General features: G+C 34.4%; 1 protein-coding gene across 1 annotated transcript in view; it reads right to left on the bottom strand.

The window, feature by feature from the left end:
* Positions 1-13,554, bottom strand: part of Rad50 (RAD50 double strand break repair protein) — a 103,294-nt gene that overhangs the window by 79,227 nt on the left and 10,513 nt on the right. Inside the window, exons 3-9 of the mRNA XM_076856448.2 lie at positions 11,576-11,727; positions 7,764-7,949; positions 6,410-6,614; positions 3,310-3,438; positions 2,717-2,882; positions 1,883-2,076; positions 1,259-1,465 (exon numbers count right to left, since the gene is read on the bottom strand). Of these exons, the coding sequence (XP_076712563.2) occupies positions 1,259-1,465; positions 1,883-2,076; positions 2,717-2,882; positions 3,310-3,438; positions 6,410-6,614; positions 7,764-7,949; positions 11,576-11,727 (1,239 nt within the window). The remainder of the gene's footprint in view (positions 1-1,258; positions 1,466-1,882; positions 2,077-2,716; positions 2,883-3,309; positions 3,439-6,409; positions 6,615-7,763; positions 7,950-11,575; positions 11,728-13,554) is intronic.

Raw genomic sequence — 13,554 nt, 5'->3', positions numbered from 1 at the left:
GGTAAAGAATTAGTAAATAAACCTAGAAGAGTCAAAGATAAAGGGAAAATGAGAATTAGAGCAAAATTAGGAGAAATATGTCTAAATATTTAGATTAATAACTCTTCAGTCAACAATTAAGTCCCATGTAAATATCATTTGGCATGTAGAAACTACAAAAATAGTGTGATGTAGACCCTGACTGGTCATTCCTTACCCCAAGAAGAGAATGCTGTGATATGTGCCAAAATAATAAAAATATATGCTATGATGGTGAGTTAAGAAGAAAAATAATGTTTAAATTATCAAAAAAGAATTTGGAATCTTTAGGATGCTGACTTTGGTGATAAATATAAAAGAAGGGGGTAGGTTAGAAGCAAGGAAGAATACTTGGAAATTCTTAGAATGGCTCTTAGAAAGTTTTCATCACAGAAAAAAAAAGTGAAAAAAAAGGTAAAGGTCATATAAAATTGCAATGGAAACTAGAAGAAAAATATTTTACTTGCTTTTTTACTTAGATACGTGGTTTTTGACCAAGATGTTCATAACAATCAGTCCTGTTGTTTGGAACATGCATTTCCATGCTTCACTCTCAAAATTACATTGATTTGGAAGGTTTTAAGCTTTAAGAACACAGATATCAGCCTTAAAGAAGAATGCAATTATGACATCTGCAGATAAATAGATGAAGCTGGAGAATATCATGCTAAGCAAATAAGCCAAACCCAAAAAACCAAAGGACAAATGTTCTTTCTGATAAGCAAAGACTTATTCATAATGGGGGGAGGGATGGAGAATGAAGGAACTTTGAATTGTGCAGAAGGGAGTGAGGGGAGGGGAGCGGGTGTGAGGACAGGAAGGATGGTGGAATAAGACAGACATTACCCTAAATACATATATGATTACACTACCCTTATGACTTGCACCAAGTACAGCCAGAGGAAGGAGGAGTTGTGCTCCATTTGTATACAATGTGTCAAAATGCATTCTACTATCATGTATAACTAATTCAAATTTTAAAAAATAATAAAAAAAATTAAAAAAAAATAACTCAGGTATCTTTAACAAACTCCCTAGGTGATTCTAATTTTCAACCTACCTGGTTCCAGAACCAAACAGCTGAGTGATGAAAATATTCAGATAAGTTTTACATGTCAGCAAAGGCTGACATTTTCATTAACGTGCCATAATCTTAAACAAAGATTAGATAAAATGCCTCAGAAAACAAGATTCTAAATGTCTTGTACATTGAGATTATTAGATTACTTAAATATCTTACAGCTTTTTTGAGCTCCTGGTCCAGTTCAAGAATCCTGTCTGATGATCCTTCCAACTGCTGTAATTCGTACTTCACATTTTTCAGCTCATTTTGCTTCTTACTTAGGATTTCTGATTTTAGCTCAATTATTCTTCCCAGTCCAATCTTCTTATCCCTTATCTCATCTATCTGTCTCTGTTTCAGAGTTTCTTTTTCTGCAAAGTCATTCTAAATACATACATGAAGAATGTGCATTAATTTTTTTTCATAAAAAACTTTCAGTTTCTTTTATGCAAAATAACATATGTACACTGAAGAAAATACAGAAAAGTGTTTTAAAAATGTAAAAAGCATCACCCAGAAATAATCATCATTAATTATGAAAAACATTTTTTAGCAATTAACCTTAAGAGATTTTACTTAACAGCAAATACAAAAATGTGGGCCTATATTTTATTCATAGTTTTATCCTTATAAATTTTTAAAAATTTGCATCCATAAAGGTTTTTTTCTACTTTATAGCAGATTCTAATTTAACACTAATCTAAAAATATTCCAAAATAGGGTTCATCCAAAAATTAAACAATTCAATTAATAAATCTGATACAAAAGAAAACAGCAAACACTATATTTCAAAATATTTACCATCAGTTGGTTGGCAGTTTCTGTTTCCCTTTCTTGTCTCTCTCTCACTAGTTTGTGAAAATTTTTAATCTGTCTTTCACTGAATGGTCCACGCTCAAAGCCATCCAATTCTAGCTGTGTTGCCAAAGACTGAATTAATGAGTCTCTAGCTCGGATATGTTCTTGATGACGATCTGCTTGTAGCTGTAGACGACCTTAAAAAAAAAGAACAAAAAAACTCAATAATTATTTTCTTCCGCTGATTTTTAAAATAACACAACATGAACCAGGCACGGTGGAACACACCTATAATTCTAGCTTCTTGGGAGACTGAGGTAAGATAATCACAAGTTTGAGGCCAACATGGGCAACTTAGCAGAACTGTATCTCAAAATAAAAATAAAAAGGGGAGGGGATGTAGTTCAGTTATACAGTGCTTGCCTAACATGTGAGTTCCTGGATTCAATCCCCAGTAGCACAAAAATATTTTTTATTTTTAAAAAAATATTTTTTTGGCACCGGGGATTGAACTCAGTGGTGCTTAACCAGGGAGCCACATCCCTAGTCCTTTTTAACATTTTATTTGCAGACAGGGTGTTGCTGAGTTGCTTTAGGACCTCACTAAATTGCTGCAGCTGGCTTTGAACTTGAAATCTTCCTGCCTCAGCCTCCCAAATGTCCACTATTTCTTAATTTTGACATTTCAAAAATGTTGTATAAATTAAACCATACAATATATAACTTGAGAATGGCTTTTTTCACTCAGTATAATTCCTTGGGGTTTCTTCATTCATGCAAAAAATGTACAATGTTATAAGTAGTAGGCAGAAAGGACAGGTAAACACTATATCCTACCCTGTTCAACAAGAAGTTCTGATTTTTCTTGATTGAGAAGCCTAGATTCTTTGTTTAGTTTTTCCAATTCACGCTGACAGTCTACTAATCTCCTTTCTTTCTCTCTTACTGTTCTCTGATGATTATGATATAAATCATTTAGTTGTTCATCAGTCCCTTGAAAAACCTGTGTAGAACCAAAAACGGGCTGTAATGTATAAATATAAGAAGGCACAATAATTCTGAGATATCAAATATAAATCAAATCTCATTCAATATCCTTCATTTAACATATACATAGAAGTAACTAACATCAAGATTTGTTATTGGGCTGGGGATGTGGCTCAAGCGGTAGCACGCTCGCCTGGCATGCGTGCGGCCCTCAGTTTGATCCTCAGCACCACATACAAATAAAGATGTTGTGCCCCCCACCCAAAAAAAAAACACTATAAAATAAAATAAATATTAAAAAAAAATTCTCTCTTTAAAAAAAAACAAAAAACATTTGTTATAAATAAAAAATTCCAAAATGTGGGTGGCAAAACCAGTACAAATGAGGTTCATTAAAATAATCCCCAAGTTTTCAAGCAGAACAAAATTCTACCACCACAAACCTTTTCCATTTTCTGTTCCAGTTCACTATTATCTTTTTCCATTTGTTTCTTTCGACTATCCAAGGCTTTAATTTCGTTGTCAAGTCTCATTATTTTAGAGAGATTGTGTTCAATTTCTTTTAGGCGATTCTGAAAACAAAGGAATATTTTACAGAAATAAAATTCACTCTAGTTTACACTGCTGGTGGATGAAAATAAACACAAGATGCAAGGACCAGGCTCTTAGTAAAAATGATCTCATTTAATACCAACAACTACACTGTAATGGAAGCAGAAAAAGCAAGTGTAATGATCTGGATCCTCCAGAAATATCTCTGGAAAAGCTCATGTTTTTCATATACAATCACCAATACAGTAAGATTCAGAGGTGGGGCTTTTAGGCAATGATGAGATTATGACAGCTGTGACTTCATTGGTGGATTAATTCATTTGATGGATTAACAATCAGAATAGACTACTGGATGATAACTATAGGGAGGTGGGGTGTGGCTGGAGGAATTAGGTCACTGGGGGCATCACCATGGGAATTATATCTTGTCCCTGGCTCATTGCATGCATATACACGGGCACACCCTTTTCTCTCTCTGCTTCCCAGCTGCCATGAGCTGAGCAGCTTTCTTCCACCATGATGTTCTGCCTCACCTCAGGCCCATAATAATGGAGTTGGCCAACCATGGACTGAGACCTCTGATACATGAGCCTAAAATAAACTTTTCTTCCTCTAAGTTGTTCTTACTAGGTTTTTTGGTCACAGTGATGAAAAGCTAACACATTGTGGATCAGAGATGTTAGTAATTTATCTGACTCTTCACAGCTAGTTGATAAAAGCAGAAATTAAATTCCACTTAAAACTCCAAAGCCCATGCCCTACCCTCAATTCCACCCACAAAAGTCATTCATTCATAGGGTATTATGAGCTACAGTATTGGAAGTACCACATGTAAGAAATGATCCTTAAAAGATGAATTTATTTATTACTATTATTATTTATTATTTGTAGTGCTGAATATTGAACCTAAGGCCCCACCAATGGTATACAAGCATTCTACAAATGGAACTATATCCCCAGCTTTAATTTATCTTTTAAAATATCAAAATCACTGACAGGGCAGTGAGTTAGCAATTTTGAGTCTGCAAGTGTACTCAAGCACAGAGGACTCTGAGGAAGTAAGGTAGGGCACAGCTAGATGGGCATGACAAATTATTTCAGTGGCCTGTTTCCAAGGCCTACCTTCAGGGGCAGTTGGTTGCCTCCTCTCCTGAAATATGTATTACCTGCTTTAGAGCATTCTCTCCATGAACAATGCTCAGGATACTCTCCCCAGGTCTGATTCTACAATTCCAAAGCTGACCAACTCTAACTAGACCTTTTTTAGAATAGTCCTTGGGAAACCGCAAATAAAAACCATTGAGAAAAACAACCTCTCATGAGATAATACCACAAACCTACTATAATGGCTAAGATGAAAAAGAATAACAGTACTAAGTGCAGAGCTGGATGCAGAATAACTACATTCTTACATATCTGTTAGTAGAAATACAAAACGGCAGTCACTTTGGAAAATAGTTTGCCAACTTATAAGGTGAAAACCACTTACCATACAATCTAGAAAGTTAGTCAAGAGGAAGGAAAACATGTACGCAAAAGTTTTTTTGGGGGGGTTACGGGGGATCAAACTCAGGGGCACAACCGTTGAGCCACACCTCGAGCCCTACTTTGTATTTTATTTAAAGACAGGGTCTTACTGAGTTGTTTAGAACCTCACTTTTGCTGAGGCTAGCTTTGAACCCACAATCTTCCTGCCTCGGCCTCCCGAGCCATTGGGATTACAGGCGTGTGCCACTGTGCCCAGCTAAGTTTAGAGCACTTTTATCTGTAATAGCCACCAGCTGGAAACAATATAATGTCCATCAACCAGGAATTTTTTTTTTTGGATAAAAAAAATTACAAAAAAGAGACAAAGGAGTAATCCCATACAATGGGGATTACTCCTTTGCTATAGAAAAGAATGAATTTCTTATACATGCAGCAACACAGATAAATTTAAAAGCATTATGTTAAGGAAAGAAGCTAGACACAAAGTCTACATACTGTATGATTCCATTTATGTGCCACTCTGGAAAAGGCAAAACAGAAATATAATGACAGAAAACACATTAGTGGTTGCCAGAGGCTGGGAACAGAGAAAGGGGATTGACTAAATGGGCTTTTGAGAGACATCTGGGGGGAGATAAATATTCTATTATTTCGATTGTGACAGTGGTGATGTCACTGTATACATTTGTCCAAACCCACAGAATTAAACACTTTAAAAAGGGTGGATTTTACAATATATAAATTATACTTCAATAAATTTGACTTAAAAAGGAAAAAATGTATGTGCATAAGAATCAAGAGGCCTGGATTCAAATCCTGGTTTCACTTCCTCCTTCCATCATGAACAGCTATGGCTCAGTTTCTAGCCTTAGAAACCTCATGGGGTCACTGTGGAGCTTACATAATACATTTTAAAGCACTCTGGTCAGTATCTGGTGATTAGCATTTAATGATGGGACCACTCATACCACTTGTGAAGAAAACTCTATACTAAGTATCTTTTGAGTGATGTCTAACAAATAGAATTATATTAATACTGAAGAACACTAAATATTAAAATCTTGGCTTCAGAAGTCCACAAACTTCTCAGTGTATCTCCATCAGTATTTTCAGTGCCTCCTGGTGACACAAGAAACATGAGAATCATATAGGATTGGATCTTTAGTGACATCTTTAGCTGCTTCATTTGTTAAATCCAACCAGTCATCAGATCCTGTGGAGTTCTTCTTTGACATCTGTATTTTAGCTTTATCTCCAGAGTTCAGAACACAGGTTGTGTACATATTGATGACTACAATTGATAACAATATATTGTGTACTAAAAAATTGCTAAGAGAATAGATTTTAAGCATTTCTCCCCCCAAAAATAATACATGAAGTAATGTGCATGCTAGTTACTTTGACTTAGCCATTTCATGATGTATACTTACATTAAAACATCATATTTTATATCACAAATATACATAATTTTTATCTGTCAATTAAAAAAAGAAATCAAATTACCTTCAGTGGGTCAAGTTCATTCTCATAGGATTTGACAATTTCCTTTGAAGATGTTAACTGGGCTTCTTTACTAGTAATCTGATCACGAATTTCACAAGCTTTTTCCTTATTTTGTTTCAGATATTTCAGCTCTGTCTGACATTCTTTTACTTTCTGACCTTGTGTCTGACGTACCTGACGAAGCGTCTCTAAAGCTTTAATGTACCTTTGAAGATAGCAAATAAAAATAAAATTTCTGGCTAAGTAAATTATGGTATATTCACACAGTAGAATATTATGCAGTCATTAAGATTACATTTACAATTAAATTAAAATTTTTGTGCCATCTCAAGAACATCCTTCAAATTATAACATTCTACAGAAATATTTCTCAATTTAAAAAAATCTTAGGAACACAGAATTGTAAGACTGAGTAATTACACAGCTATTTGACAGTTCGTACTAGTTTAATTTAGTGTCATGCTATAAATTTGTTTACATTCAAATCCAAACTCAGCAATTTCCAAATCCAATTTCAGTAACTTGGAAAATGCTTTGACATAATGGTAAGTGAAAAAAATTGCATTTACACTGTCAGTCTAGTAAATAAACATATGTACAGAAAGAAAACTGAAAGGAAACATGGTTGCCAGTAGGTAAAAAGTAGTAAATAACTACCTTTCGCTTTTTAAGTTTTTCTTTAAGAAAAGAAGCATCCAAGCTGGGGTTAGCTCAGTGGTGGAGCACTTGCCTAGTATGCGTGAGGTACTGGGTTTGTTTCTGAGCACAAATGTAGATACCAATATAAATACATAAAATAAAGGTCTACTATCAACTAAAAAAAAAATTTCTTTTTTTTTTTTTTTTTTTTTTTAAGAAAAGAAGCATCTAGCCAGGCTTGGTGGTGCATGCCCATAATCCAAGCTACCTGGAAGGCTGAGGCAGAAGAATAAAAAGGTTGAGGCCCACATGGACAACTTAGTGAAACCCTATCTCTAAATAAAACAAAACAAAAACACAAAACAAAACAAAAAGATCTGGAGATATAGCTTAGAGGTAGAATGCACCAGGGTTCAATTTCTACTATAACTGAAAAAAAATCCAAGCTGAAGTGGAGTGTGCCTATGGCCCCAGCTGCTCAGAAGGTGGAAGTAGGAAAACTGCTTGAGGCCAAGAGTTTAAGTCCAACCTGAATAACACAGTAAGACTATCTCAAAATACAAGGAGAGAAAAAAAAAAAAAGGGCTCAGGGAACTCAGTGGCAGAGTATATGAGGTCCTGGGTTCAATCCTTAATAACACAAAAAATGGAAAGAGGAAAAAAAAAATGGTTCAACAACTTAATGGGCTACAAAGCACACTCAAGAGTTACAAACCTTGTTGCTGAAAAAATTTCATCAAACTTTTGCTTCAGAGCCTTTCCTTCACTTAATGGCCAATTAGAGTCTTCTTGGTGACAGAAAATGACATTATTTAGCACAGATTTAGAAACCCCAAGAGAACTTATCATTTCTCTGTCAATTTCTGCACATTTAGAACTGAGACTGACCTTTTCACCATGCCTGTAGAAAATAAAAATAAAGAATATGAGTTAAATAACCTTTGGTCATACATATTCTATTGCTTAGTCAATCCATACTGTACTTCTTTTAAAAAATAGTCCCTTTATCTATCTTGTTAGCTTCCTCATGCTAAAAAGTACTATTCTTAAATGATTTAGCAGGTAACTGATTAAAAAGTTAGGTAAAATAGAGAATTTTTTTTTTTACCTATTTGGACTTTAAGATAACTTAAAATATCTATACCTAATACATAGAGCAAAAATACTCTCTTTCATTCCTGAATAAAAAATAAGAGACCTAAATTAATAAAACAGAACACAATGATCAATAGCAGACAGGCAAAGATAACTTAAAAACACCTAAGAACATGTACATTAGAAATTGGGTTGTTCAATAATGGACTAATTAGGCAGACAGACACAGAATCTGTCTTTTTTTTTTTTTTAAAGAGAGAGTGAGAGAGGGAGAGAGAGAGAGAATTTTTTTTTAATATTTATTTATTTTTAGTGATCGGCGGACACAACATCTTTGCTTTGTATGTGGTGCTGAGGATTGAACCCGGGCCGCACGCATGCCAGGTGAGCGCGCTACCACTTGAGCCACATCCCCAGCCCCACAGAATCTGTCTTTATTGCTTTTTTTTTTAACATTCCAATTTTGAAAATACTACACTGAGTATACCGAGAATGTCCTGTAGGGGACTAGTATAGACACATAAGACAATAGGTTATCACATTAGACCATGGAAAGATGATGGTAGTTTGGATTAGAATGGTCAATGTAAGATAAGAAACAAATTCAAGAAACATTTAAGTTAAACTAAATCCATGGTATTTGGTAATAAACTGGATAGAGAGGACAAGAAAGATATCAAAGTTTAGATTCTTGGCTTGTGTTATTGCATGGGCAGTGCAATGAAAAGTAATGCAAGAGATCAAGTTACAGGAAGATTATTAGGAGGGGTCAAAGATAGTGAATCACGTGCATGGTTTGGGGCATGTTGAATCTAATGTATATTTGAAACAGGTAGGAAATGAGACAGGTAAGGGGGCATGGGGTTAGAAATGATGGTTGAATGTTATGATCATTATTATCCAAAGTACATGTATGGTGTGAACATACTTTGTATACAACCAGAAATACAAAAAATTATGTTCTATATGTGTAATAAGAATTGTAATGCATTCCGCTGTCATATATAAACTTTAAAAAACTATAAATTATATATATATGTATATGTGTGTGTATATATATACATATATACACACATATACACATACACACACACACACATATATAAAGAGAGGTAATTGGATAAACGGGTCTAGAAGAAGAGGTCTGATTTGTGAGTTCCTCAAAGTCACATAGTAATCTGAGCAATGGATATGAATGAGATTTTCTAGGAAGAAAATATAGAACACAACAGAAGATATAGTACTGAGCCTGTCTGACTTTAACCTTTACTGGCTGGGTAAATGAAGTAGGATGAGGCTGCAATAAGAAAGAACAGCATTATATGATGGGGGTCTAAAAAGGAATTTTCAAGTAAGGACTAATTAACAATTGTCATTTACTAATCTGTGGTAAATGGAACAATGGTCCTACAAGAGACTTGAGAGTACTTAAATCAGAAAAGCCATAAAATTTCCTGAATTCAGGGACTGGGGTTGTGGCTCAGTGGTAACGTGCTTGCCTAGCATGCGTGAGGCACTAGGTTCGATTCTCAGCACCACATACAAATAAATAAAGATCCATCAACAACTAAAAAATATTTTTAAAAAATTCCTGAATTCAGACTTCTACACTATGGAACTGTAAGATAACAAATTTATGGTTTTTGAAGTCACCAAGTTTGTGGTTATGGCAGTTATAGAAAACTAATCCATGAGCTCTTACTACATAGTAAGCATTCTATATGATTAGTTCAATCCTTATATTTTTTCAAAGACAAATTCAGGCATAATGAATCCCTATTTTACAAATGAAGGAAACAGAGGCTTTTAGGTCTATTCTGTATAGCAACAACATTAGTTTAATTAATAAAGATGTTATTAGTGACCTTAGTTGGAGCTATTTCATTGGAAGAATGGAACTGGAAAAGGAAAAGATAGCAAGTATGAACAACTCTTGAGAAAAATGGCTGTAAAGGGGAAAAGGGAAATAGCTTAACTGGAATGGAATAATATGAAAAGATATAAGAGAGACTTAAGAGAGTGTACTTATGTCAGAAAAGCCAGGCACAATGGCGCAAACCTGTAATCCCAGTGGCTCAGGAGGCTAAGGCAGGAGGACTGCAAATTCAAAACCAGACTCAGCAACTTAGCAAGACCCTTTCTCAAAATTAAAAAATATAAAGGGCTGGAGATGTGGTTCAGTGGTTAAGCATCCCTGGGTTCAATCCCCAGTACCAGAAAATAAATAAGTAAATGAATAAATGAATGAATAAATGTCAGAAAAAAAAAAAACCTACTTGAGAAACTGGTAGCTAGTACAGTGCCTCTAGCTGGTTGCTAAACTTCACTGACTAAATACTTACTCGGTTTAATAAGAAAAAAATGAGGGAGGAGGGTGAATAGTTAAGTAATTCAATGAACAAGAATAAAAGCTTACACCGAGGGCTGGGATTGTGGCTCAGTGGTAGAGTGCTTGCCTGGCATGTGTGAGGCACTGGGTTCGATTCTCAGCACCACATAAAAATAAAGGTCCTTCGACAACTAATAAATATATTTTATATAAATATATATTTTTTTTTAAAAAAAAAAGCTTGCACAGAGCATACAAACTCCAAAAATCCATATCCATTAGAAGACATTATTTGACTCTAACACAATGATAATTGTTAAGAGCAACAAATTACTACTCTTCCCTACTTGTCTGCTCCTCATCCCTATATGTAACTCTAACACTTTAAAAAAAAAAAATCTATATTTGATGATTATATACTTTTGACTCTGAAATTGTTCATAAATTACTCAATGAAATGAAACATTATCACTAAATCTTTAATGTGATCACTTTATTTAGTAAATAAGTATCAAAAATTAGGGCTGGGGTTGTGGCTCAGTGGTAGAGCGCTCCCCTAGCATGTGCGAGGCCTTAGGTTCAATCCTCAGCCCCACATAAAAATAAATAATAAAATAAAGGTATTAAAAAAATCATCTTAATTAAAAAACAAAATTAAATGTTGCCAGGTACAGTGGCACACACCTGTAATCCCAGCAACTCCAGAGGCTGAGACAAGAGAATACCAAGTTCAAGGCCAGCCTCAGCAACTTAGTGAGGCACTAAACAATTTAGCAAGACCCTGTCTCAAAATAAAAAATAACAGGGACTGGAGGTGTAGCTCCGTGGTAAAGCACCCCTAGGTTCAATTCCCAATTTTGAGAAAATAAAACAAAACATTTACATGTTAATAGTGGGGTAGGCTATGAGAGGTATAGGGGTGAGGACCATAAGGTAACATTTCTACCCAATTTTACTATGAATTTAAAACTACTCTAAAAACAGTTCGTTAAAAGAAAACCAATATGCTCCCAAAAATAAATAGAAAAAAAAAAAAAGTCCATGGTCTTATACACCTAAAAGACTAAAAATGAACAATATTAAACTATAACATAAACACCTACTTTGTTCTTGTAATGACTCCTTCCAGGGTTTTAAATTCTGTCTTTTTGCTTTTCTGACTACACACCATAGATCTCTGCACAGCTATAAGTTCTCCATTGACATCACGAAACTGCAAACGAATCTGGGCTCTCACATCTGTTTCTTGAGCAACCTTTGAAGATAAACAGAGAAAAATTATGCTACAGTAATAAGCACAATCTGAAAGAAAAAGCATAAGCAATCTTACTTATTCAAAATAAGAGAACAAAAAAAGGCATAATACATTCAAAATAAATGACATTTTTACAAGCTATTCAAAATATGGGAGGAAAAAATACTGTTTAATTGATTTACTAAAATGATAAAGTATCATTTACTTTCTTTAATCAACAACATTAGGAGACTAGGTATATGGACTTTCCAAATAAGTAAATTTTATCTTTCTAAGTACCAAAAATGTTTTTTAACTTAAAAAATCATAACAAAGTTGGAAATAAAAAGAATATATACCTCCCACATCCTTGAATCATTTGAAAGTATAGTGCTGATCTGATGTCCCATCACCAATTTCTTACAAAGCAAGAACTTTTCAACCACAAAAATTTCCTAAAACTGATACTGATACTTTATTACTATGCAGTTCACAGATCCTATTCTAGTTCTACCAACTGTCACTGGAAACAGTTTCACCAATTGTTGTCCTTTACAACAAAAAGATCCAGTTCAGAATTATACATTTGGTGTAACTCATTTGGCAGTCATCTCTCTATGGTTTCTTTCAGTCCAGAACAGTTGCTCAAATTTTCCTTTACCTTTATGACTGATAATTTTGAAAATTAAAGATCATTATATTGTAGGATGTTTTTAAAATGTACATTTGTCTGGTGTTTCCTCATGACTGGAATCAGGTTACCCATCTTTGGCATCATATTATAGAAGTAATGATGACATACTCTGCCTTTCATCAGGTAGGACATGATTTCAATTTACCATATTACTAGGAGCATTAACTTCAATCTCCTGATAAGGTTGCATCTGCCAGCTCTCTACCAAACTTCCTCTACCAGTCTTAGCATCTATTATTTTAACTTAAATTATTATGAGAGGTAGCAAACAAATTTTCTAGTTTTATTATAAGAAAGATTCTACTATAAAAGCTTTTGTTCTTTCCCTATTTTTTCCTTTATTTTTGGCATAAGTGTGAACTCATGGATTTTTTACTTGGGCTCCAATCCCCCATAGGTTACTACACTAACTTTTGTGGATGCATTCCCAACTCAGTCCGCCTAATGGCTTTTGGAATGAATTATTCAGGAATGAAGGAAAGTGCCCAAGAGTTTTTAATGTGATTTAGATTTAAATTTAAATGCATTTGTCATTTTCTTTATTGTATGGCAAATTACACTGATTTTTTTTATCTCTGTTTTATTTATTTATTTTATGTGGTGCCAAGGATAGAACCCAATGCCTCATGCATGCGAGGCAAGCGCTCAACCACTAAGCTACAACCCCAACCCCAACTTTTTTTTTTTATTTTTTTTTTTAGTTGTAGTTGGACACAATACCTTTATTTTATTTATTTATTTTTAAGTGGTGTTGAGGATCGAACCCAGTGTCTCACATGTGCTAGGTGAGCACTCTTACAACGCCAGCCTGATTGGTTTTTTAATATTAAACAAATCTGGCATTCCTGAAGTAAATACCACTTGGCCATGGTGTATTATCTTTATTTGTACATTGCTGAATTTGACTTGCTAATATTTTGTTAAGGATGTTTGCATCTACATCATGAAAGGAATGACTGCAGCTGTCGCATAATATCTTTGTCTGGTTTTGATATCAGGGTAATGCCAGACTCATAAAAACGAGTTGGAAAGCACTCCTTTTGCCTCTTTTCTGAAAGTTTGTATAGAATTGGCATTGTTTCTTTATAAAATGTTTGGTAGAATTCACCAGTGAAACCACCTAGGCCTGGCATTTTCATTGAGAGGTTTCAAAC

This window comes from Callospermophilus lateralis, chromosome 5 (assembly GCF_048772815.1).
Source record: "Callospermophilus lateralis isolate mCalLat2 chromosome 5, mCalLat2.hap1, whole genome shotgun sequence".
Lineage (NCBI taxonomy): Eukaryota > Metazoa > Chordata > Mammalia > Rodentia > Sciuridae > Callospermophilus > Callospermophilus lateralis.
The sequence above is the reverse complement of the archived record's forward strand: the minus strand, read 5'-3'. Positions and strand labels throughout refer to the sequence as shown.